Source organism: Hippocampus zosterae, chromosome 16 (genome assembly GCF_025434085.1).
Source record: "Hippocampus zosterae strain Florida chromosome 16, ASM2543408v3, whole genome shotgun sequence".
Taxonomy (NCBI): Eukaryota; Metazoa; Chordata; class Actinopteri; order Syngnathiformes; family Syngnathidae; genus Hippocampus; species Hippocampus zosterae.
In genome coordinates, this window is record NC_067466.1 from 5,111,062 (window position 1) to 5,138,681 (window position 27,620).

The 27,620-nt window shown below is 43.5% G+C and overlaps 1 protein-coding gene across 5 annotated transcripts in view; it reads left to right on the forward strand.

The window, feature by feature from the left end:
* arhgap32b (Rho GTPase activating protein 32b) overlaps positions 1 to 27,620 on the forward strand; it is a 115,275-nt gene that overhangs the window by 35,954 nt on the left and 51,701 nt on the right. For 4 of the 5 annotated variants that reach the window (XM_052046205.1, XM_052046208.1, XM_052046209.1 and 1 more), the window contains 4 exons: positions 697 to 861; positions 7,440 to 7,545; positions 13,722 to 13,816; positions 14,033 to 14,117. In XM_052046205.1, coding sequence (XP_051902165.1) covers positions 773 to 861; positions 7,440 to 7,545; positions 13,722 to 13,816; positions 14,033 to 14,117 — 375 coding nt within the window. In that variant the 5' untranslated portion in view covers positions 697 to 772. The remainder of the gene's footprint in view (positions 1 to 696; positions 862 to 7,439; positions 7,546 to 13,721; positions 13,817 to 14,032; positions 14,118 to 27,620) is intronic. The other variant, XM_052046207.1, reaches the window with a different exon arrangement.

The window sequence follows — 27,620 nt, forward strand, 5'->3', positions numbered from 1 at the left end:
ATCGGTGCAGCACCAATGCAAATGTGTGCCGTGTCAACACCCCTTCTGTCTCAGAGAACCAGCTGCTTGATTGTGTTCCTGTGTGGATCCTCTCCTCCTACGCTTCTTGCTCCTTGCCCCTTGAACCCCTCCCCTCCCTGGCGTCACTTTCCTGTGTATGCAATGCATCGTCAGCGATGGCCAAATAAAAGCCGGCATAGATTTTTCTCTGTGTCACATTTATACTTGCACGGCAATTCATTATTGTCTTTTATAGGTTTAGAGATCATTCAGCCGGTAAGCAGCAGGCTGGTATAAATTGGATTTGAACATGGAAATTGTTGGTCGAAGATAGACACGTCAGGCACCAACATGATTCCAAGCAGTGCGGCCAATGGGTCCATTTAACTGTTGATTTACGCCGGGTTTTGTTGGCTAGAATCTGCATGTGATGAAACCAGTGGTAAGCCCTTCTCTAAAAAGCTCGGTTAGCAGGAATTATTTGATGCACAGGCTCTTATTTACCCACTTTTATCCCCATGCCAAATGACACTTTGCCTTTTTGCGTGTGTGTGCACCTCAGCATCCTTCCTCTTGCATCTACAGTATATGTATGATTTATTTAATGTCATCTTTCTATTCCCTCCTTCTCTCCCCAAATTCCCCTCCCTCTTTCTTTCTCTCTATTCCTCCCCTCCTCCCCATTTTTTCTGGCAGGCTGCACATCTCTCTCTCTCTCTCTCTCTCTCTCTCGACTTCTCTGGCAGGCTCCACATTGCGGTGAGTCAGTATCATGGAGGCAGGCACCGGGGCTGCCGCAGCGGTGGGGAGTGCAGCACTTGGTCTGCTGGGAGCCACGTCCAGCCTTGACATCTTGGACAGGTAACAAGCCAAATGTACATGCGCAAGAGGGAAACTCCAAACATTTTGCACTCAAGTGCCGCGATGGAGATGACGGTGCGAGTTAGGAGAGGGACCACACCTTAGGTTGCGCTTAGGTTCCTGATGCTAGTTTGGTTGGAGTCCGAAGTGTTTGTAGTGGTGACTACGCGCATGTGATTTATGGGCTGATTGAGAAGCAGATGCTCGGGACGTGTCAGTTTGCTGTTGGTGTGACTGTGAACACGCATGTGCGATCGTGTTGGATGACAAGAGAGGGTGTTATTTGGCTTTGTGTACGCTACAAGGAGAAATGAGACCAGTATATGCACGCAGGGGCGGGGGGGAATGAGAGGTGGAAGCATTGCTCAACGTGCCTGAGCACTGGAGCTGAGTTAGTAGAGTTAGTAGATTGAAATCACCCTCACACCTCCTATGGAGTCCCCACCCACATCCCTTCAACCTGTAGCAACTCGGTGACGTGCATCAATGACTGTCACCACAACAAAGAAGATTCCTCGAATTGAAAGAGGCCCCCCCCCCCCGAAACTACCAGCTCCACCACCAATGTCTCCATCGACAGGTAGTTACGTCATCGCTACGCTAACACCTAGATATCCGTGTGTTGTCATCACACACACACACACACACACACACACACACACACACAAAATAGTAGCTACTCAAAAACATTTTGGGCCAAATGCTGTTGGCAAAGGCCTGGTGCATCCAAATACACAAATTGCGTTTATTTGTTACTCTGCATGATTCTCCTTGCGTTGGAGGCTTTCTCAATCCCGACCGCTTGCACGTGGGCTATCACTCATTTAATTGTTACACTCCGCCAGTGAGTTCTAACTAACCTCCTCCACTTTTTGTGGGAATTTCCTTTTGAAATGGAGAGTGCGGAGGAAATGGAAGCGACTGCCTTCCATTTAACTCAACTTCTTTCGGTCTGTGTTTCAACCACTTAGCGTTAATATTGTCAGTCTTAGCATGTCTATAAACAATACCTACACGTCTTTCGTCCAAGGTCCGATAAATGCGAGGATGAATATCAGTCATCAGTAATTTTACTTTTTCCTTTGTGTAGTTCAGCCCCCACCTGCTCACAGCAAACTGTTGTAACAGTCCTGAACTAGTTCTGAATCCTGCCCCAGGGTTACCATGGCAGCAGTAGCTTAGCATACATTAGACAGTGGTTCAGCATTACAACAAAAAGCCAGTGATTGAGAAGCAGAGAAAATAAAGGCTGAAAGGGATGAAGTGGAGACTGGGTAATTGTGAGCTTCCTCTGTCTGCTCAGTCTAAGGTTGCTTTCTCATTTAAAAATTTGCAGTCCCCTCCTGTTTAAGTTGGTTGTTTTACCTCAATGAACGTACTTTCAGTGGCTTGAGCCCAGTTTTGATACAGACGAGACGTTTCCCTGTCCCCTCAAAAATTAATAATCTGTGTTAAGATTAGAAGGTTCAGGATGTAATGTTTCAATAACATATCAGCATTCAAACATAAAATTCAGTTAAATTGATTGGATGCTTAAAAAATATATACAATGTATTCTCCATCTCAACCCTGTACAGTCGTTTCTGACTTTCACTTTATAGATTGAATTGCATTTTATTGGTCAGTGCATTTCCATAAAATCTCACATTGAGTTGTTAAGTTATATACTGCTTGATTATTTTTTTTCCCCTCACTTTTTGCTGGCCTACTGTGGCCACTGCTGCAGCAGCAGATAGGCTCCATTGAAAATGAATGAGAGGGCCGCTCTGCGTGAGCCTGGCCAAAGGCAGTTTTGCTGCATTGACAAACAAAAAACAAAAAAGCTCTACATAATCCTCAAATCCTTTTTTTTCCAACTTAAAAGTAGTTGATATCACAGAGGAGCTTCTATTTGCATCCGATGCCAGGTAATGTAATTTAAATAACATATGCAGCAAACAGAAACCCCTCATTTACAAACAGGCCAAAATATTTTGACTGCATGAACTCAGGTGAGCAGACCTCATTCTGACATTTTCTTTTTTCTCGATATAACTAATTAGAATTTTTAGCCGAACAAAAGCATAAATTACCATTCGCATCACAGCACTGTATTGCCTGCTTTATCATTTGTAAAGTAGACACAAGAATATCTGTTAATAATATTTGCTCTGCTGTGCCGTTCATGACACAAACATTATATAAAAGTTTTACCATTTTGGGGAACCAATTCAAAAGGAATGCAAATGTACAATTCACAGAGAGAGAATAATATTTTTGTTTTGAATTACTTTCAATGGCAATTTATACATTTTTATGTTTTTGAGAGTTAGCAAGTTGCTCTCAATTTATGTCTTCTGATTAACTCTTATCATGAATCGAAGCATCTCTTGAGGGGGAATTAGTCAGTAGTCTCCCTCCACTCTCTCTTGCCTGTGCGGAGCGCAGTTTGATGGCTTTTGATGACGTGTAGGTCGAATATATACAATGTGAACGGATGTATGTTCATGTTCTGCAAATATATCACATTCTTATTCAATTTATTTCTACATATGTAAGAGGTCCGGGTCAGAATTGTGCTGTTCACAGAGCATGAAAAGATCAGATATAGGTAGAGTATGTGCACAAAAGGACAAAAAAAAAATTGTCATTCAGCTGCAGTGTGAATATAGCCAAAGAATCAGTGGAAATGTAGTCTACTAGCCTTATGCTGCGCTCAGATAAAACGCAAGCTGTGTTTTCGGTGCCGCACTTCCAATGTTACAATATGGGACAATATCATTACGCTCAGTGAGACTGAGAGTTAAACGGAAAGTTAAATTCCTTCCTATTTTCTCACAAATGTATGTTTGTCTTCTCATATGAATCCGCATCCAATCACTAGCAGACGCACGTGTTTTTGTCATATCGGAACTTGAGCTACTTCTCGTTTTCAAGAATCATGGTAATTGCACATTAAAATCAACACTCAATACTGTTGGCGTACTATAAGTTGTTTCTCTTTGAGTGTCACAGTCAATTCATGACATTGATATATTTGTAACTCAATTATAAAACAACACATTAGGATGTTCTGGACTTTTGCTATTTTCCGTGGAGTAGACCACTTTATTTTCTAATTAAAGACCCTAGGTCGACACTGTAGTGCTGTGAACCTCTGTTGTGGTGTCTTGATGTTTGGAGCAGGTGCTACTGGGCATCGTAGTTCACTGTTAGAGGCCTTCTCACTCGGGAATCTGTGGAATGTCTTTGGTGTCCCCACACATTAGAACAGAGAAGGGTGATAGTGGGCAGGTGTCTTTAGTGTCTTTAGTTAAATGCAGTAAATTAACCAGTTATTGTACAATGAAATCTCTGAAAAGACAACTATGTAGAAGGGTTTGAAGGGACAAAATATTAAATAAGGGGGGGAGAAATAACAGTCGCATAATACTAATACAGTGCACTCCGCTTAATAGAACACCATTGGGCCGAAGCGCTTCTGTTCTATTAAGCGGGGTTTCTATTAACCGGAGACACTTTATTAGGTACACCTTCAGACACGTCGACGACCAAGTTATGCACGGAGAAAAACCCCTGCTGACGAGTTAGAAGAGATATTTCGACTGTGGACGTCCATATCTTTAATCAAACAACAAAACAACAACTTTAATCAACTTCAGTCAAACATCTCAAATCACGAGAAAAATTTCGTTACTTTTGTCTGGAAACAGGAGTCCGTAATTTTGCGGTTGACTTCCCTCTCAATGCGCTGGATAAGAGGGAAGTCCTGGAAACCGCGGGCGTACCTTCTGAGAATCCGGCAATGCATCGTATCGTCTGAGTATGTCCTTCTTATCCGCAGGTGATAGCCCTCGTCTCTTGAATGAAGTTGAAGCCATTGTGACGTGCGTGTGTCTATGTGTGGAGTGACGCGTGCTACCTGTAACTGTATACGGCTAGAACTACCGCGTTTTCTTGCGATAGTGGTACAGTATCGCGATAGCTACACTTAGTCTCTCTCTCGTCTCTTGAATGAAGTTGAAGCCATTGTGACGTGCGTGTGTCTATGTGTGGAGTGACGCGTGCTACCTGTTACTGTATACGGCTAGAACTACCGCGTTTTCTCGCGATAGTGGAACAGTATCGCGATAGCTACACTTCGAAAACCACTAGTTTACAATATTCATTGCTTACGGCCTGTTCTATTAAGCGGAGATCTGTTCTACTAAGCGGAGTATCTTTATAGGAAATTGCATTAGGCAAATCCGTTCCAGAGCCTTTTGCTCTATTAAGCGGATTACTCTATTAACCGGTGTTCTATTAAGCGGAGTGCACTGTAATACTTTTGCACTGTAGACCATCTCCCCAGGACTTCACAGTTCTGGTGAGATGGTGGCCGAAGACAGAACTTTCCCCAGGTAAACAAACTTAGATTACCGTAATTTGACGATCAGAGTGATTGAGAAAAACAGGTGAAGTGGCTTGAGTTGAGCCTTCTTCTCAACTCAACTCAACTCAACTCAACTCAACTGTATTTATAGATCACTTTCAAACAGCCAGAGCTGCATACAAAGTGCTGTACATGGAGCAACTAACATATACAACAGTAAAACAACAAATCGGTAACAAGGACGGGCGAAAGCACCGAACAGCAAAACTAACAACAAATCTGAGTCTTGCTGAGTCAAATGCTAAAGAATGCAAGTGAGTTTTGAGGTGGGTTTTAAAGATGGGCAGCGAGGAGGCCGAATGTTCAGTGGGAGGTCATTCCAGAGAGAGGGACCAGCAACAGAAAAGGCTTGATCCCCTCTGAGCCTCAATTTAGTTCTTGGTACCTCTAATAACGTCTGGTCCGCAAACCTGAGGCGCCAGGCAGGTGTGTAGGGGCGGATGAGCTCAGAGAGGTAAGGTGGCGCGAGGTCATTTAGAGATTTGAAAACGAATAATAGGATCTCGAAAATAACTCTTAAGATGTATAAGGAGCCAGTGAAGGGATGCCAGAGTAGGAGTTATGTGCTCCCTCTTACGAGTACCAGTCAAGACGCGAGCAGCGGCATTCTGGACCAGCTGAAGGCGCTTAATGGAGGACTGGCTGACTTCAAAGTACAGGGTATTACAGTAATCGAGCCGGGATGTGACAAAGGCATGGATTACTGTCTCAAAGTGTTCATGAGAGATGAGAGGTTTTACTTTGGCCAGCTGTCTAAGGTGAAAGAAGCTGGATTTAACAACGTCACTAATTTGCCAGTCAAGTTGGAAATCACTGTCCAGTTTAAGACCCAAGTTTGAGACTGTTGAATTCAGGGGAGAGGGGGCCCAAGTCTCAACCACCAGAGTTTGATTGTGTCAGTTGAAAAGCCCTTACGTGATGCATAGTGCTTCTCGGGAGACGGCCAGCCTTAATTTACAAATCCAATTCCAATGAAGCTGGGAGATTGTCTTAAACAGAAATAAAAACAAAATACAATGATTTGCAAATCATCCATCCATCCATCCATTTTCTGATCCGCTTATCCTCACAAGGGTGAGCTGGAGCCTATCCCAGCTGTCTTCGGGCAGTCGGTGGGGTACACCCTGAATTGGTTGCAGGTCAATCGCAGGGCACGCATAGATAAACAATCGTGCCCACACTGGCACCTAGGGAAAATTTTGAGTGTTCCATTAGTCTGCCACACATGTTTTTGGTATGTGGGAGGAACCCGGAGTACCCGGAGAAAACTTACACAGGGACAGGGAAAACGTGCAAACAGGAAGTCCAGAGCTGGAATCGAACCCTGCACCTTTGCACAGTGAGGCGGAAGTGCTAACCAAGTCGATCACCGCGCCGCCCTTTGCAAATCATGTTAAACCTTAAATCTTAAATTGAATCCATTACAAAACCAAGATTTTAAATGTTAAAACTGCCCAACTTTATTCTCTTTCGCAAATAATCATTAACTTAGAATTTTATGGCTGCAACACATTCCAATGCAAGAGACAAAGTTGATCTTGAATTCTCTGGCAGTTGCTCAATTCCTGTGGTCCTCCGCATAACTGTTAGCTTGCAGTTTAAACTGTGCTTTGTAAGCGTGTCTCTTCGTAGGTGCCATTTTCGGGATGTTGATTTGCAGAATGGACATCCCGGAACTATTTACACCTACTGGGGGCATGCCTTTATCGTCCTCGTTCACGCCCACCCTTCCCACTTTTCGGTCCGCCTTCTGTCCTCAGTTATGTCCGCCTTTCCCCTATATAAGCAACACATTGGCATAACATCAGTCAGTCAAGAGGACAACGCATCTAAGCCACATAACAGCATTCACAGATTTTGGAACTCTGTGCATACACAAGGCGACCCAGATTATTCGGCGCCCCAACAATTTTGGAGAAAATTTCAGACTTTTTGTGAATCTTATGGTCTTGAAACTATATTTTTCAACCCCTTAACTGGGTGACTCGGACACAATGAAAAAGTTATTTAAAAAATAACTCTGTAACTCCTATTTAAGAAAACAAAAGAGTGCTGTGTATATTTTTGTTTTATTAGGTGAAACATAATATAATAACTGTGTTGAATAATAACTGTGTTGAATGAAAAGGAGTGAAAAGGTTTATTGTGTTGTGTTTTATGCATGCAGGAGCCTTCGCCTTGGACGGCCTCTGGAGGACGACGACATTGTGCCTGAACTGACTCACATTCATCCCAGAGAGAGACCTGACTGGGAAGAGACCATTAGTGCCATGGTTAGACACACAAAGAGATAGTTTACTTACACGCACACTCCATCACGACCGTGTTTAGAACTGTGGGTCCTATCCTGAGTCACATTTTCTTGGAAAAATAAGTATGAGTAGCTGTCCTTCTCTTCTATATTGACAATGTGTGCTCTGCTCGTGAAACACTGTCATCCATGGAAGGTTAATGAAGATGGCTGATAGCTAAGTTGGACGGTGTCAAAATTTGAATTTTGACACAATGGTGTCAAAATTCTAATTTTGACACCATTGTGTCAAAATTCAAATTTTGACACCATTTTGCTGTCCCCTCATTATATCAGGGAATATGGTAATACAATTTCTTTTTTCTTTACTATTTTAACAGGCAAGACCACGTGGGTCTGATAAACCATTTCAATTAAAAAAAGAATGTCCACATGCAAATAAGATCATTATTACATCAAGAGCCATGTATATTTATAAAGGTCTAGAAACAAAACGGTCTGCTAAAGAGCCCTTTAAGGAGAAAAAAAATCAAAACAAATAATTAAAAAACATCAACAGTGACATGTAAGTCCCATATTGTTAATGCAAGTTGATTATCTACTTTCACATCTCAAGTTTGTGGTGTCATTTATTCTTCTTTTATATTTAACCAATTTCCCCCGTCTCAATGTAAACAGCACTTCCTGGACCCTCAAGCATGTATTTCATCTCTCCATATCAAATATTTCTCCTCCTACTTCCAGCTATTGCTTCTCTGTTGCTGGTTCAGTTTTAAAGCATGCCCTCGCTATGGCTTTCTTACTGGCTGCCAGCAGCACTTTTATCAAGTACATATCTCTGCCTTGTAAATTTGCCTGATCGATATTCCCTCAGTACATCACGGAGTCGGTCTTTGGTACTTCCAAACTCCATCCCAGTAGCCTTTCAACTTTTGACATTTTCAAAATATGTGTGCGTGGCCTCCTGCGCTTTCCTGTCCACATAACCGATAGCACACATTCTGCTCTAGTTTATATATCTCGGTCATCTTTGGGGTTATGAAAAATCTTCTGCTATGTTTCAAACCAAAGTCTAAAAAACGTTGATTGTTGTACTCTACACTTATCACTCATATATGTGTCACTCAGTACCTGTATCACGTTTCTTCCGTTTGTTTTATCCATTTTTGTTTCTTCTGCATAATAATCCCTTACTTGAAAATATTTAAAGAGGTCTCTCATTTCTAAATCACAAACTTCAACATGCTATCTCGCGCTAAGCTAACCTGAGTATTTTCGTCTCCTCTCTGGCGTGCAAATGGCCAAACTTCCGTCGTATGTTGCCGTGAGAGGCCAGCAAAGAAATAACATTGACAAAGGTGTTGATAAACTGTCGAGCTGGACTTCATTGAGTGCTGAAGAGTTTAATCTAATGCTCAAAGCCAGCAATTCTAGGTTCGCTTACTCTTAAATAGCTGAGGCATGCATTCTTTTCTTTTTGTTCTTAACTTATTTTATTCTTTAGCAATTTTGACACAGATTGGTTTGTTCAAACATCAGACATGCCGCTATGACACAAGGCCACATGTCATATTAGGCGTCCTTTCAACATTGCAGTCACTCAAAGTGAAGGCTCTCTCATTAGGCTATGCGCTAATAGCTGCCTGCCTGAAATACATGTATTTTGCTTCCTTTTCCGAAATGATTGTCAGCCCCCGTAGTATTTCAAAATGTCTTGCGCAGTTTAGCAACTTATAATGCTGTTGATGTTCGTACTATAACAACCGAAAACAAAGATGCCAAATTGCAGCAGCTGCAATTCCTTTGGAGGGGGCGATGGGCAATATGCTCGTCGCAAGCCCTGTTGAGTTGAAAACACAGTTACACATTTATATGGGCCAAATATCATTTAATATCATATTACAAAGGTCCTTATGCACTGCAGTTTGTTTTTTTAGGGGGCACGATGTTGAAAGTGACACTGTCGCTATTTTTAGACGCCATGGGATACCATATTACTGTAATACCACCCAACCCTCTCCTAATGCATTGCTGCTCTTTGCTCAAGTATTTATTTACTTCCCATATGTAATATTTTTTTCGCCTTAGGTTTATTTTCATGACAATTCAGCAGAATTCGTCATTTCTTTCAAAGTAGCAAGCTTAATATTTTTCGGTTCTTAGAGGTAAGACCATTATTTGTGTACGACAGAAACCTTGTAAGATATTTTAAAAAAAGCCTCTCTCTTTTTGGTCATATACAAGGAACCTTGAACAGTATTCTTTTTTTTCCCCTCTAGTCTCGGGTTTGGGTTTGACTTCTTGCAACAGTATAGTGAAAATGAGGCCGTCTCCATGGTAACGTGCAGACGAAGTCCCACCGTTGTTGGAGTGGATATGTGGTTGCCTTCCTTGACTGGGCAAGAGGGAGAGAATCAACAAGCACACAGTGCTAATGAATATTGAATTGAAAGGCCTTTTCTGTCAACTTGTCTTAATTCAACATTTGATAGTGCACTTAGACTTGACGAGAGTAGCATACATTATTCATATCTCTGGTGGTTACAAGGAAGCGCTCAGCAACTGTTAACTGTCACACTTGTTCCCTGTTGCATATACACCGGGTTGTTAATTATTATGTACTGTATGTGCTCTTTTTTCAGTTTCTCAAATAGTCACTGCAATTTACAGAGAATATAGTTTTATTAATCAACTGTATATACTTTGTATTAGGTTCAATAATACAAAATATATGATAATGTTATTTTCAACAAAGTTATCGTGAACTGGTTCTTGAGCGCAACATTACTCGCTCATGCAAATTTTGTGTGTTCTTTCAAAGTCCCCATTTGATCAAATCCCCATTTTCCCCCAACCCAGTTGGTAGTCATAGAACTGGAAAAGGGAAGGTACCGACATATTTACACCTCCGTCAGTATTACAGCACGGTATGATGTGTTTTGCATACATTTATTTTACTTTAGAAGGCCCACTTTTTGTATTATTCCGCATGGAATTATGAAGTTGGACACTCGACATTTTGCAGAGGTCATTCCGACACTTTCAGAAACCGTAATGGGGCCGAGCGTCTTTTCGTCCATCATAACCCAGAGACTGTTGCCCTCATTCGACCCCTGCCAGTTCGCCTCCAGGGAAAACAGGTCAACCGATGATGATGTCGCCCAAGCGTTACACACAATGTTGACACATTTGGAACAGAAGAACAGTTACGCCAGGCTGGGCGTTTTATAGCCCAAATAAAATAGTATTTAAATTGAGCAACTGCTGTCTCCCATACGCCGCCTGTCCCTGCTTTGTTCCCACATGGCAAAAGGTGAGCAGCGCAGTTCTTGACACGTTTTTTTCAACGTAAACGAAGCAATAAATGCGAGCGTGAGCTCTCTCTTGCTCACACGTTCAGCGTTAAGCATCATAACCAGGTATGTCACGGCGGAAATTGTAAGGCAAATGAAACCCAGGGCATAGAGAGTTGTAGGCGGTGTGTGTGGGTACATTTCTATATGCGGTTCTCCGAGTGGGGAATTAATTCTCACATGTTGCTGTGGAGGTTCGAAATGTTAAGCAAGACAGCAGCCACCACGATTGCTTCCGAGGGCCAAACTGGCATCAAAAATTAACATGACTATTATTGACAGGACAGGGGACAGGGGACAGGGGACAGGGGACAGGGGACAGGGGACAGGGGACAGGGGCCCCGGGCATTGACGAGACCGCTGCCTTTGAGGACTGCACTAAATCAGCTATATGTGCCCAGTGCCACACTGCAAATTAGTATAATTAATATTTCAAATGGGCCGTATGAGAAACTAAAACTGGATGTTTCATCAACGTTCTAGCTCAATTGTGTTGAATAGGAATTTAATGTTTAAATTTGTTAATAGGATGTCACTCTCTCTATATTCTATATTGTCCATATATCTATTTTTTGTACATATATTTATTAAAGTATGCTGACATTATGAGCACAACCTAATATTAGGCATTCTAAGGACTCCAAAATATTCCCAGGGCAAATTCCTTCTCCACCATGTAGAACATAATATGGTTGCTAACATGGGGACCATAGACATCTGGCCTTTTTTTTTTTTTTTAATAGTTGCTAAAATAGTTGTAAAAGTCACGAAATACTGTAACAATATCTTTAAGTTGGCAACACCGAAGACAAGTTGCTGCTCTTGCTGGCTTACACTGACACACGTTCACATCTACATAAAAGCAACACGTACTCAATGTTTTAATTGTAATTCATAAATTCTGCGAGGGCTAGTCAGAGACTGAAGACGGGCCGGCTGTAGCCTGCAGGCCCTACGATGCCTATAGGTGCCTTAAGCCTTTAAATTCATCCATGAGATTGATATGTCGGGGAAAATATGCAAAAACAAACCAGCTCTTGGTGCTCATTTCAGAAATGCACCCAAATTGTGATGGGCAAACTCGATTAATGAAGGTGTGTCTAAAGTCTGGTTGCACAAATTAAAAAAAATTGGATCTCTGTTGGAAAGTCCTGAAGTACCGCATATTGCGCACTATAAGGCGCACCTAAAAGCATTCAATTTTCTCAACAAGCCAACAGTGTGCCTTATAATCCGACGTGCCTTATATATGGATCAATATTCCGATTACTTGGACGCAGTATTTTAAATGTTCTGTAAAGCGCTTTGTTACAGCTTCAGCGGTTGTGAAAGCTCCATTTAAATGAAGCTGTATAGCAGTGGTCCTCAACTAGAAATACTGTCGGTCCACTTTTTTTTTTTAATAAGACCAAGGTCCGGTCCCATGCACGGTGGTCATGGGGAGCAGGGCTATATGCCCATTTAGTATGGCCAAGCCAAGCTTATACAAATCAACACTCCTCACAACCAACCAATAAAGGGGTGCATGAAAATAAGAATTTTGAGAAAAAGAAGAAGTTTGCCAGTACACAGCAAATAATGAGAGGTATTGTGTTGAGGCACAGGAACTCTTTTATTTTGTTAAGTTGTGCCTGCTTAATAATAGAAATAGCCCTTTTAGGGAAATAAGTCATTTTTTACTTTAACTTTGTTAAACAGTAGTTGTCTTTTTTCCCTCAGTTTAACCAAAACAAAATACTCATTTTACCTAAATAAATACTAAACATGAAAACAAAAATATCATTTTCATTTGTACAATTCCCCTTTTCACATCCCCTCTGAAATCACTGAAAAATATATCAGAAGAGGAGTTAAGAACCATTTTAAATACTGACACAAGGGAGCACAGGAATGTGCAGTGCTGTTCTTCCACTGAAGGTGAATGCAATGTCTGAGGCATGCAAATATTATTTGAGGACGCCATTGTGATGTTCATTTACCATGTTGCGGTGTTCTGCTGTTAAACAGCTGCAAAGATCCCCGGGTAGACGGGAGCAAAACTGCACACAATTGAAACCTCCCGCGATTCGTCTTGTCTAATTGTCTGTGTGCGGCTCTCCTGGGCTGAAGCTGTGAGCACACTGTGGCGTCGCGCATGCGTCTGTTTCCTGACACAATCATGCATTTTGAATGCGTGACGCCTATTTATGGGCACACCTTCAGTTCAGAGGAGCCAATCAGCGCATCGTTATCGCCGACATGCCCTGCTCAGCCAGGGTCTCCAGTTAGTCAAACTTCATACACACACAGTCGAGCTGCTGCGGTCCTCTGCAATACATCTGTTAATGCATGCAAAGAATACAACGGATAATTTTAACAAGTGATCGCGGTAGTGTGCAGATTATAGTCCAAAAATATAAAATGTATAACGTAAAAATCACTATAATTTATTATTTTATACAATTTGCCGGGGGTCCGGACAGAGGAGGTCCGGACAGAGGAGGTCGGCGGTCCGGTCGTGGATCACGGTCAGCCAGTTGAGGAAGACTGCTGTATAGTATTGTATTGAGTGTAGCTCCATCTAGTGGATGCATAATGATATCGCAGCCACTATTGTGGGTTCTATTCTATGCACCTTATAAAGCGGTGCACACTACATATGAAAACAGTTTTAATATAGGCCATTCATTGAAGGTGCGCCTTGTAGTCCAAAGCGCCTTTTAGTGCGGAAAATACGGTATTGTTTTGCCGCAAGAATTTTGACATCCGGAAGACTTGTGCCATAATAATACGTTACCATCAACAATTAATGAAACTCATAGCATCTGAGCACAATTGAGTTTGTTGTGTATGTGCGATATTTCAGGCAAGAAGTGCTGAGATCCCCGAATTGCGGAGCGAGACCCTCATGCGCTCATGCAGCAGCAGCACAGCAAGCATGAAGGTCAAGAATGTTAAGAAGTTAGTAGACACTCCGACACAGACACAACACCCTACCGTCGGGCTCTCTTGTATGTGTATGCGTCTCTTCTCACATGCTGTTTAACGCCTCTTCCCCTCTATTTCTAGTTTATTTCTATCTGCAACCTCTTATTACTTTCGCTGTATGCACAAAACTGTATGTTTTCCTCTCAAAGTGTTACAAGTGACTGGCAACACTCTGCATGTGTTTTTCAGGCTTTGTTTTACCAAGGGCCACTTCCCCAAACTGGCAGAATGTGCTCATTTCCATTATGAAAACGTGGACTTTGGCACAATCCAGGTAATCCAGGTTTTCTATCATTTTGCTTATTACGTACCATTTTTATAATGTGACATAGTATCATGTACAGTGTTTTCCCTTTTTTATTGAAAATCTTCATGGGCAAACTGTACAGTGCATTTCCATAAAGTATTGCGCACACATAATATCTTTCCACACTTTTCACATGATCACAGTGTGACAGGCCCAAGCATCATACTGCAAAATCTTGAGCCATTCCATGATGACAAATTCAAGCGTATGGCTCAATATGTGACTCTCCACTTTTTGTCAACAATCCAGTGTTCAGAATGAATCAGCATGATACTCTGTATTTATTTTCTTTGCCAAATGATTTGGGATTGTGTGAGACATTGCACATGGAGAATTGTTGATCTGTATCAGTGTGTCAAGAGTATGTATTGCGATTTGGGAATATGCACACCACTCAGCAATTATGTACTCAGAATCCACATGTGTGTGTATCATCATATTTGTAAATGGGGCATATCAGAGGAGGTGGATATGTCCATAATGAGAAAAGATGCTCATCCTTTCCAGTCTCCTCACCTCTTCTGGTTTGAAACCAGTAGGGGTCAGCAGTCAGACAATTTGATCTTAAATTCTGGTTGATGTGAAGAAACTTGAGTTCGGTTCACCCGCAGCACAACTGTTGCTGTAAGTGGGTTACTTGTTTCATCACGTGCTCTTATAACATATTAATCGCGAGTAGTGATCAGCTTGGTTTGTCTGTAGGTGCCAGTAAATTTGTCTTTTCCATCGTGCTTCTCGTAATGTTTTCGAGTCATGCTGTTGTTTTGTCTGCCGCATTGTGGTTCCAGGATTCACCAGTCCTCCGGTTACTTGGGTTCAGTGAGCGGCACCTCAAGCGCAAACCATTAATATTGTTTAGTTTCATTTTTGTCTTATTTGATCTTCTTTTACCTTTACTATTTTATTTCATAGCGCTTTGGTCTGTGGCGTCTTCTGGTCATTTGATTTTATGGATTTTGAATGTTTTATTTTAAGAACCTTTTTTTTTTCTGTCATGATTTGACTCACACCAGTTAACAAATTGCCGTCAGTGTTCCAGGTACTTTTTGAGTATCTTATGCAATAGATATAATCTTCATACGACCTCACAGAGGAGGTGCCATGTAGTTGAATTTGAAATGGTTGAGAGCAGGTTGTGCATGGCAATTGTTTCACTTTTCCTACTTGTAGCATCGTTTACATTTCAACGATTGAGGTGTGTTAAATCTGCAGAGCTACTTAGGAGGGAGAATTGGTCTCATGCTGTGGAAACAATTTACATAGTGAATGAATGCATTCAACGTTAGTTGTTTTTTTGTGTGTGTGACATATTTATCCCTCAGAATTATGCAATAATGTCTTTACAGGCTGACACAGTTTGAGGCTGTCCAAAACAGTCGATTTTGACTTTCAAAAGAAACAAAGCCTGTTACGTCTGCAAACTGCATTCATGCGTTCGATTTTGTAAGCCGAGAATAATGTCTGTCGGCAGTGTTTGCTGCAAATTTCAAGATTATTGTTCTTGGTGATTTTGGAAAGTTGGAAGTTGCAATTGACCTCCCATTGTGAGTGACTCACTTTGTTACACTTTATATACTGTATTTGTAACTCGGCATGTTTTGAAGACTGAAATAGGTTATTGTAAAACAGCGGTGTCAAACTCATTTCACGTTGTGGGCCACATACGGCCTCGGTAGATGTTAAGTAGGCCGGACTATTAAAATTATACCATACTCTGCTTTAAATAAGCAAAATATCATGTATTTCCTTTGTTTTGGTATAAAGAAGCACAGGAGCATTAGTAAAACGTAATGAACATATCTTTTACAAAATATTTCATGAAATGCAATACATGTACTTTTATCATTCACATACATTGCTACTGATCCCACTGATTGTAGAAAGACACAAAACTTTCACTGGTATTGAAAAATATAGTAATGCACTTTAAGATTAAATGACATTTTTAAAGAAAGGAATTTTTAAACCATGTACACGCGCATATGAAGTCTAAATTTAATCCCTGCCTACACTTTACAAACAAAAGAGAAAAGAGTCTGCCCCCTACCGTATAATACATGAATTGCATCATATTAACCTCCTCCGGCCTTTTACAATGTAAAAAGTTATGCTCTGTAGGTGACTAATTTAATTACATTGTATTTAAAATATTACCCAGTGAAAGATTTTCAAATGTCTGGTTTGCATGGGTGATTTCAATGGTTACAAAAACAACGAAAGGCCTTTACTCTCTGCTGTACATTCTGTTCTTCAACTTAATGTTGACATATTTGTGTTGCACTGGCTAGCCAAGACAAAACCACCAGACCGTTTTCGCACATTGGGCGTTGATTTCCATTCTATAGTCGTCATGTTTCTCCTCTTTGCCATCAGTGATACGTTCCTTTGGAGCATCACAAAAGAACCGGAACACCACAGCCAAAACTTGTGGAGTTATTTCTTCTGATGTTCATGAAGCTAATGAAAATGAATTCGGAACTCTGTCTGTATCCCCCCAATCATTTTGTTGTTAAGATGAACTGTAAGTATGTACTCTGAAGATTGAGGCAAGTGAAATGAACGGTCTCTAAACTGGATGATACATGCCAAATGTGTACCGTATTTTCTGCACTATAAGGCGCACCTAAAAACATTCAATTTTCTCAAAAGCCGACAGCGCGCCCAATAATCTGATGCTCCTTAGATATGGATTTACAGTCCCTTCATATTCCCCATTGAGTTGTTTCCCTGTTAGTGTTCCTATGCCATCTAGTGGTGATTATTAGCAGGAACCAATTGTAACCTAACAGAGATCTGCCCGACACTAATTGACATGCGCATTCGCCAACACACACGCAAACAGATATCAACTCTGTGAGCTCTGTGCAGCCATTATGAAACCAAGATAAGACCAAAAGCATAGTAAACTACTGAAGGAGAAGGAGAAGGAGACAAGCAAGACTTCTAAGGATATGTAGCCCCATTTGGATGTGAGCCCATGAGATTTGTGTGCCTTTTTGTTGAATCAATTGTCTTCATAACTTTTGTCTTTCATTTATTGTTTTGCCATTTGCATTTATATGTTTCATGTCCGTGTTTGTGACCAGTTCGGCATGGCTTTACTGTATATAAATAAAGCTGTATTGTATTGTATTCCCTTTAGTGTAGCTCCATCTAGAGGATGCATAGTGCAACTGCAGCAATTATTCTAGCTTCTATTGTATGTGCCTGATAATGCAGTGCGTCCCTATGTATGTGAACAATTTTGAAATGGGCCATTAATTGAAGGTTATAATCCGAAGCGCCTTATCATGCAGAAAAAAAACGGTCCTTGTGGAATCGGGTTACTGCTTCAGAACACATGCATATTATGTTTACACATACTGAAAAAACAATTTGAATAACAGATGTGAAGGAGTGCCTTGCTCATCTCAAGAATGGTTTGCACCATTGTAAGAGCCATAGTATTTTTGTGTAGCTTTTTTTTGCGCACAGTCATGCAGCTAATTAAGACTGACATCTTGGTCAGCCTACCTTGTAGACCGCCTCACCATGTGGTGATGCATTAGTTGCAGCTCCCTTTAGGCTCAGACGTGACAGGCTTCCCCCTGATTGTCTGTGCACTTCATTTTGTCTGTGCTCCTTCCATTCATCCATCTTTCTATCGATCTTCCCCTCCATCATTTGCCTGTGTCCGCCCTCTATTGGCCGTGTACCATGACACAATATGCTCCAATTGTTCGCTCACCCCCTTCTCACAAAAGACTATGGGTGACGCAAAGAAATGAATTCCCTTACCCAGTGAGATCCAATCCACCAACGGCGCTGTGATGCACCGAGACGAGCACACACCCAAGCCTTGCAAATTACAAACACGAGTATAGTCCAAAGGTCAAACAGAATCTGATTGTTTTTAAATCTTTATTGTTGAGTCTGTTGGTCTAGACAAAGCAATGTAGGCCTATACGGCACAAGTAAGATGATGTTAAACTCCTGTCACATGTTCTCACATAAGAGATCCGTGGATATCTTGCCGAGGATGATGTAACTGTTTAGACCCAGCAGTGCCCCGGTTTGAGGAAACAAAAGAGCAGTTGGCGTGCTCTCATTCTCGACCTCCTTCATCCTCTGTTCATGTGCCTCACACATTCTGTCGATTTCACCCATCCCCTTCATCGTGTATGCTTTTGATTTTTCCCGCACAACTGGAAGATAATATTGTGGAAGGGGCAAGTGAAAATTGGCAATTTTAAGACATTGATGAGTCTTGACTTCTCATCATTTGTGCCTTGTCACTTGTCAGGATCGAAAACAAAGAGCTTTTTTCAGGCTTAGCATTTAGGTAAACAGCTAGGTATTATTAGTAGTAGTTTCAGCTATTAAAAAAATAATAGTTTACTTGAGACATGGTTACAATTAGTAGTACTCTTCTTGATCACTTTATCTTTAGTTGCACTGTATATACATTGTCCATCGGCGCAGCAAAATGAATAGAGAATTAACTTGTCATTTGAGCTAAAACTTCCCCTGCCAATCGCATCTCTGACGCGAACAACCATTCGCATATTCAGACAAATTCAAGTTATTAATTACCCAAAATGAAATTTGGACTGCACAGGCATACATGGATTTATTTGGGCAGTTTAACTATGTCAGTGGACAGCTTATTATGTTCTCAGGTCACTGGGTGCATGAAAAGGGTTGAGACGCCAAAATATTTTCCAACAAAAATCTTTTTTTTGTTGTTGTTTTTATTAAGTAAAAGTATAAATTCTGTGTGTGTTTACGATTCAAACATCTGTCTGCCTGACGGCTATATGCATCCGTTGCAGATGGCCTTCAGTGTGAAGGCATTTTCTGGAACACATGCACACAATCTGACCATGGAATTTGCATGTGTGATATAATGAACAGAAGTAATTTCAATTTTCCTTTATGCCTTCACACTTGATAAACTTCCCTGTCCTTTTCTGACATTTTAAGTGCTGAGGTGGCTGCTTGAGTAAATGCTTCCTGAAATCATGTTTAGAACACTACCACGCTCATAAAAGAAGTTGAGCATAGTGGGGTTTTTTTGGGGGTGGGGGGGGGGTGAAGTGAGATTGTTTATCTCATTGACCTGTTTCATAATTCTTCTCTACAATATCGTGGATTGGATTTCCCAAGTGTTTTCAGCCAAGGCAGCCATTTTACGTTAGACAAATTTCACACCACCGAACCAACAAAAAGTATGAATACCGTAAATATAAGGTTTGCCCCAAATATAATAACCCCCATCACACACACACACACACACACTCGCGCACACACACACGCACCCCCACCCCAAATAACCCGTTAAAAAAAAACATCTCTACACGTACAGTATGTATAATACATTCCCTGATTTGTACGTATCATTCATTATCAGAGTGAATACGAGTGAGGAGTGAAAACATACCAATTAAGTGTAAATGTTTTAAAATGTATACTGTACATAATTTTCCTCCTGTTCCCATACAACATATTACTTGTATAGCACTTTCACAACAGTTACAGCTGTAAAAAAGCGTTGTATAAAACATTTCACCAATGATGAAGGTCTTTCAAAGAATTTAAAATAATGTTTACCAAAATGTTGTTCGTAATTTTGTTGGTAACTGCTTTTAAATGTTGTGCTTTTAATTATGTGTAGCACATTGACTTATGTAGTGACTGTGTATATGCTGCCCAAAACCTGAAAGAAAAAAAACGGTCCAATTATGCTATCCAGTTGCTGTAAAAAAATAATTACAATTAGTAACATACATAAAAAGGGAAGGCACGATTGTTAGGTTAGGTGACTGTACAATATGCCTTTAGCTAACACCATGCCCTTATTTGTGAGCATCATAATTGCCGGGAATAGCTTCTGCCAATGCTATTGGGCTAATTTGGCTAACTGATCCACATTCATACAGACTATGATAAGCGCATATGAGCACAGATCATGTACTTACTTTTCATCATTAGTTCATTTCCAAGAAGAACATCGAAACGGTCTGTCCGCCCAGGGCGCGGGAGGGAATGTTGAGCTGTGTTTTCGGGCCATTAATAAAAACACTCAGTCCAAGTACCCATTCCAGCATTCTGAATGTTAATCGGGAGGTGTGCGCATGGCTTGCTGTCAGCAATTCCTCCAACCCTTGCTGATTCCATGCAAGCAGACGTGATGAGAGTCATTAAGGACATAAACTGTACACCAGTCCATCCATCCATCCATCCATCCATCCATCCATCCATCCATCCATCCATCCATCCATCACCTACCGCTTATCCGGGGCCGGGTCGCGGGGGCAACAGCTTTAGCAGGGAAGCCCAGACTTCCCTCTCCCTAGCTACTTCTTCCAGCTCTCCCCGGGGGATCTCGAGTCGTTCCCAGGCAAGCTGGGTGACATAGTCTCTCCAGCGTGTCCTGGGTCTTCCTCGGGGTCTCCTCCCGGTGGGACATGACCGGAACACGTCACCGGGGAGGCGCTCAGGAGGCATCCGAATCAGATGCCCAAGCCACCTCATCTGGCTCCTCTCGATGTGGAGGAGAAGCGGCTCAACTCTGAGCCCCTCCCGGATGACTGAGCTTCTCACCTTATCTCTAAGGGAGAGCCCGGACACCCTGCGGAGAAAACTCATTTCAGCCGCTTGTATCCGGGATCTCGTTCTTTCGGTCACGACCCATAGCTCGTGACCATAGGTGAGGGTTGGGACGTAGATCGACCGGTAAATTGAGAGCTTCGCCTTTTGGCTCAGCTCCTTCTTCACCAGGACAGACCGATACAACGTCCGCATCACAGCAGACGCTGCACCGATCCGCCTGTCGATCTCCCGCTCCCTCCTACCCCCACTCGTGAACAAGACCCCAAGATACTTGAACTCCTCCACTTGGGGTAAGATCTCCTCCCCGACCCGGAGGGGGCACTCCACCCTTTTCCGACTGAGGACCATGGTTTCAGATTTGGAGGTGCTGATTTTCATCCCAACCGCTTCACACTCGGCTGCGAAACGCTCCAGTGAGAGTTGGAGAGCCCCGTTTGAAGGAGCCAACAGCACCACATCATCTGCAAAAAGCAGGGATGAAATACTGAGGCCCCCAAAACGGACTCCCTCAACGCTTCGGCTGCGCCTAGAAATTCTGTCCATAAAGGTTATGAACAGAATCGGTGACAAAGGGCAGCCTTGGCGGAGTCCTACCCCCACTGGAAACGATTCCGACTTACTGCCGGCAATGCGAACCAAACTCTGACATCGGTGGTATAGTGACCGAACAGCCCGTATCAGGGGGTTCGGTACCCCATACCTGCGAAGCACCCCCCACAGAACTCCCCGAGGGACACGGTCAAACGCCTTCTCCAAGTCCACAAAACACATGTAGACTGGTTGGGCGAATTCCCACATACCCTCGAGGACCCTGCTAAGGGTGTAGAGCTGGTCCACTGTTCCACGGCCGGGACAAAAACCACACTGCTCCTCCTCAATCTGAGGCTCGACTTCCTGACGGACCCTCCTCTCCAGCACCCCTGAATAGACCTTACCAGGGAGGCTGAGGAGTGTGATCCCTCTGTAGTTGGAACACACCCTCCGGTCCCCCTTTTTAAAAAGAGGGACTACCACCCCGGTCTGCCAATCCAGAGGCACTCTCCCTGTTGTCCACGCGATGTTGCAGAGGCGTGTCAACCAGGACATCCCCACAACATCCAGAGCCTTGAGGAACTCCGGGCGGATCTCATCCACCCCTGGGGCCTTGCCACCGAGGAGCTTTTTAACCACATCGGTGACTTCAACCACAGAGATAGGAGAGCCCACCTCAGAGTCCCAAGGCTCTGCTTCCTCCAAGGAAGGCGTGTTGGTGGAGTTGAGGAGGTCTTCGAAGTACTCTGCCCACCGGTTCACAACGTCCCGAGTCGAATTCAGCAGCGCCCCATCCCCACTGTACACAGTGTTAGTGGTGCACTGCTTCCCCCTCCTGAGACGTCGGATGGTGGACCAGAATTTCCTCGAAGCCGTCCGGAAGTCGGCTTCCATGGCCTCACCGAACTCTTCCCACGCTCTGGTTTTTGCCTCGGCGACCACCGAAGCCGCGGCCCGCTTGGCCAATCGATACCCGTCAGCTGCCTCTGGGGTCCCACAGGCCATAAAGGCTCGATAGGACTCCTTCTTTAGCTTGACGGCATCCCTTACTGCTGGTGTCCACCAGCGAGTACGGGGGTTGCCGCCACGACAGGCACCAACCACCTTACGGCCACAACTCAGATTGGCCGCCTCAACAATAGAGGCACGGAACATGGTCCACTCGGGCTCAATGTCCCCCGCCTCCCCCGGAACATGGGAAAAGCTCTGTCGGAGGTGGGAGTTGAAACTCCTTCTGACAGGGGATTCCGCCAGACGCTCCCAACAAACCCTCACAATACGTTTGGGTCTGCCAGGACGGACCGGCATCTTCCCCCACCATCGTAGCCTAATCACCACCAGGTGGTGATCAGTTGACAGCTCCGCCCCTCTCTTCACCCGAGTGTCCAGAACATGCGGCCGCAAATCCCATGATACAACTACAAAGTCGATCATCGAACTGCGGCCTAGGGTGTCCTGGTGCCAAGTGCACATATGGACACCCTTATGCTTGAACAAGGTGTTCGTTATGGACAATCCGTGACGAGCACAGAAGTCCAATAACAAAACACCACTCGGGTTCTGATCGGGGGGGCCGTTCCTCCCAATCACGCCCCTCCAGGTCTCACTGTCATTGCCCACGTGAGCATTGAAGTCCCCCAGCAGAACAAGGGAGTCCCCAGCAGGAGTACTCTCCAGCACACCCTCCAGGGACTACAAAAAGGGTGGGTATGCTGAGCTGCTGTTTGGTGCATATGCACAAACAACAGTCAGGACCCGTCCACCCACCCGAAGGTGGAGGGAGGCAACCCTCTCGTCTACCGGTGTGAACCCCAATGTACAGGCACTGAGCCGGGGGGCAATGAGTATGCCCACACCTGCTCTGCGCCTCTCACCGTGAGCAACTCCAGAGTGGAAGAGAGTCCAACCCCTCTCGAGAGAACTGGTACCAGAACCCAGGCTGTGCGTGGAGGCAAGTCCGACTATATCCAGTCGGAAATTCTCTGCCTCACACACCAGCTCGGGCTCCTTCCCTGCCAGAGAGGTGACATTCCATGTCCCAAGAGCTAGCTTCTGCAGCCGAGGATCGGACCGCCAGGGTCCCCGCCTTTGGCTGCCGCCCAGCTCACATTGCACCCGACCCCTTTGGCCCCTCTCATGGGTGGTGAGCCCATGGGAAGGGGGACCCACGTTGCCTCTTCGGGCTGTGCCCGGCCGGGCCCCATGGGTGTAGGCCCGGCCACCAGGCGCTTGCCAACGAGCCCCACCTCCAGGCCTGGCTCCAGAGGGAGGCCCCGGTGACCCGCGTCCGGGCAAGGGAAACCGAGATCCATTTATCGTAATCATCATTGGGGTCTTTTGAGCCGTGCTTTGTCTGGCCCCTCACCGAGAACCTGTTTGCCATGGGTGACCCTGCCAGGGGCATAAAGCCCCAGACAACTTAGCTTCTAGGATCATCGGGACACACAAACCCCTCCACCACGGTAAGGTGACGACTCACGGAGGGGTGTACACCAGTCATATTGTGTAATTTGGGTACACAATGTTATGCTACGTACACCAATATACTGTATATTGTACTTAAAAATAATTCTAATTACCATATTTTCCGCACAAGAAGGCGCACTTAAAAGCATTCAATTTTCCCAAAATCCGATAGTACACCCTATATTGTAATCCGATGCACCTTATATATGGTGTATCAATCTCTTGATATTCCCTATTGAGTTGTTTCCCTGTTAGTGTTCCTATGCTATCTAGTGGTGATTATTAGCAGGAACCAATTGTAACCTAAAAGGGTTCTGCCTAACACTAATTGACATGTGCATTCGCCAACACACACTCAAACAGACAAGCAAGTACTTTACGAAGATAAAACCAAAAGCTTAGTTAACTACTGACTAAATGAATGAAGGAGACAAGCAAGACTTCTAAGGATATTTAGCCCTATTTAGCCCACAAAGTTTGTGTGCCTTTTTGTTGAATCAGTTGTCAGCATGACTTTTGTCTTTCATTTATTATTTTTTTAATTTGTTTTTATTTATATATTTCATGTCTGTGCTTGTGACCAGTTCTTATGTCTTTGTTACAGCTGCAGCGGTTGTGAAGGTTCTGTATATATAAAGCTGTATTGTATTGTATTCACTTTAGCATAGCTCCATCTAGTGGATGCATATCGACATCACAGCAACTATTTTAGCTTCTATTCTATGCGCCTTGTAATGTAGTGCGCCCGATATATGACAACAGCCTTAAAATAGGCTATTCAGTGAAGGTGCGCCTTAAAATCTAAAGTGCCTTATAGAACGAAAAATACAGTATATTTTCAAATAAACAAATACAGTAAATACCGTGGGTTGATCACTCGTTTATTATTGGTCATTTCATAAGTCACTTGCATTCTGAAAAGTGTGACCACCCCTGCTTTTTGCAAAGTCAACAGCAAAGTGGCGTTTTTTTTTTCGGGACCCTTATTACTCCTGGATTTTGGATCTTTTTTTTCTTTGGCACATAACTGCATATTATTCGCAGTAAATTATCACAGCAAATTATGATACACCAAGTTGATGTAACCATGACTTATTGAATGAATAGCAACAGGTGGATACACATGTGTATTGTACCTTCTGACACCAAATTTAATTGTTCTCCCTATTGCTACACATTGCTGGGAGAGGCCGATGAAAAAATATATTTTTATCATTTATAAATAATTTTCTGACAAATGAAGTCAAATTTGAATAGTTTTCCCACGACATCCCCAATCATCTCTCATGGGACACTCATGTGCAATGCCAGCCTATTTGGGAAGTAGTGATCGAAGATATTCCAGCTCCGGCCTCCCTGTGTGGAGTTTGCATGTTCTCCCCGGGCCTGCGTGGGTTTTCTCCGGGTGCTCCGGTTTCCTCCCACATTCCAAAAATATGCATGGCAGGCTGATTGAACACTCTAAATTGTCCCTAGGTGTGAGTGTGAGCGTGGATGGTTGTTCTTCTCTGTGTGCCCTGCGATTGGCTGGCAACCACTTCAGGGTGTCCCCCGCCTACTGCCCGGAGACGGCTGGGATGGGCTCCAGCACCCCCCGCGACCCTAGTGAGGATCAAGCGGTACGGAAGATGAATGAATGAATGAATGAATGATCTAAGATAAAAATGTGACAAATATGCTTCAATATGTTTCAAAGACGGAGAGCTGCAAGCTTTTCTTTTTCATGTTTTGTCAAGTCAAGTCAAGTCAAGTCAACAGTATTTATAGAGCACTTTCAAACAGCCATCGCTGCATACAAAGTGCTGTACATGGAGCGATTTAACATATACAATAAACAGTAAGACGAATCAGTAATAAGTAATAAGTAATAAGGCGGTAGAAAGCACCAAGCAGTAAAATCAAGAGCAAATCTAAGTCATGCTGAGTCAAACGCCAAAGAATACAAGTGAGTTTTGAGGAGGGCTTTAAAGATGGGCAGCGAGGAGGCTTGCCGAATGTTCAGTGGGAGGTCATTCCAGAGAGATGGACCAGCAACAGAAAAGGCTCGATCCCCTCTGAGCCTCAGTTTAGTTCTTGGTACGTCTAGCAAAGACTGGTCCACAGACCTGAGGCGCCGGGCAGGGGTGTAGGGGCGTATGAGCTCAGAGAGGTAAGGTGGCGCGAGATTATTCAGAGATTTGAAAACAAAGAGGAGGATCTTAAAAATAATTCTAAAATGAATGGGGAGCCAGTGAAGGGATGCCAAAGTAGGAGTTATATGCTCCCTCTTACGAGTACCAGTCAAGAGGCGAGCAGCGGCATTCTGTACCAGCTGAAGGCGCTTGATGGAGGACTGGCTGACTCCAAAGTACAGGGCGTTGCAGTAATCGAGCCGGGATGTGACAAAGGCATGAATTACTGTCTCAAAGTGTTCATGTGAGAGGAAAGGTTATATTTTGGCCAGCTGTCTAAGGTGAAAGAAGCTGGATTTAACAACGGCACCAATTTGCCGATCGAGTTTGAAATCACTGTCCAGTTTAAGTCCCAAGTTTGAGACCGTTGATTTCAGATAAGGAGATAGGGGGCCCAAGTCTACAGGATGGAATGTACAAGGTCCACTGGGGCCAAACAATATCACCTCTGTCTTCTTTTCGTTGAACTTCAAGAAATTTTGTGCCATCCAGGTTTTGATTTCTTCCAGACAGGATAGGAGTGGCCTTAATGAGAAGGTGTCTTTCTTGCTCAGTGGGACATAGATCTGGCAGTCATCTGCATAGCAGTGGAAAGGAATACCATGTTTCCTTAAGATGGAACCCAATGGGAGCAGATACAGCGAGAACAGCAGAGGCCCCAGAATTGAGCCCTGTGGAACACCACATGACAGGGGAGCAGTGCGTGATTCAGAGCAGCCAAGGCTGACACAAAAGGTCCTGTCAGCTAGATAGGACCTAAACCAATCAAGAGCACTCCCGCCAATGCCCACCAAGTGCTGCAAACGAGTCAGCAGAACACTGTGATCCACTGTATCAAATGCTGCAGTTAAGTCCAATAAAACCAGACACACGTGGTCTCCAGAGTCATTTGCCAGGAGGATGTCATTAGAAACGCGTAACAGGGCTGACTCCGTGCTATGCATCGTCTTGAAACCTGACTGGAAGACCTCCAAGATGTTATGTTCATCCAAGAAAAGTTTCAACTGCATGTGCACCACTTTTTCCAGAATTTTGGAAATGAAAGGCAGTTTGGAAATGGGTCTGTAACTTGACAGCTCATCTGGATCAAGACCAGGTTTCTTGATCAAGGGTTGGACCACAGCATGTTTAAACTGTTGAGGAACTACACCAGAAGAAAGGCTGCTGTTGATGATATCCAAGACCGATGCACCAACACTCGGGAGAACCTCCTGAAAGAAGCGTGGGGGAAGAGAGTTGCAAGGGGAGCCAGATGGCTTCGTCTGGCGAACTACATCCTCCAAAAGCGCCAAGGACACAGTATCAAAAGAATTTAGGACAGCTGAACATGGAACATGGACAGAGGGGTCAGATGCGGTATTTGGGACCGGAATCCTAGCTGTAGAGACCTTATCAATAAAGAACTGAAGGAATCTGTTGCACATCTCGGCTGAAGAATCCGAGCAAGTAGGCAGAAGGGGTTTGAGTACAGAATCTATCGTTTTAAATAGTGCACGAGGGTTGTGACGGTTGGCTAGAATAAGGTCCGACAGATATTCTCTTTTGGCCTCTTTTACTGTGAGCTGGTAGTTACGCCAGCTGTCTTTCCAAATTTGAGAAGAGACATGCAATTTGTCTCTTTTCCACTTGCGTTCAGCTTTGCGACACTCCTGCCTAGCTGCGCGGGTAATGTCGTTAAACCATGGCTCGGGTTTAGGCTTTGGCAGCACAA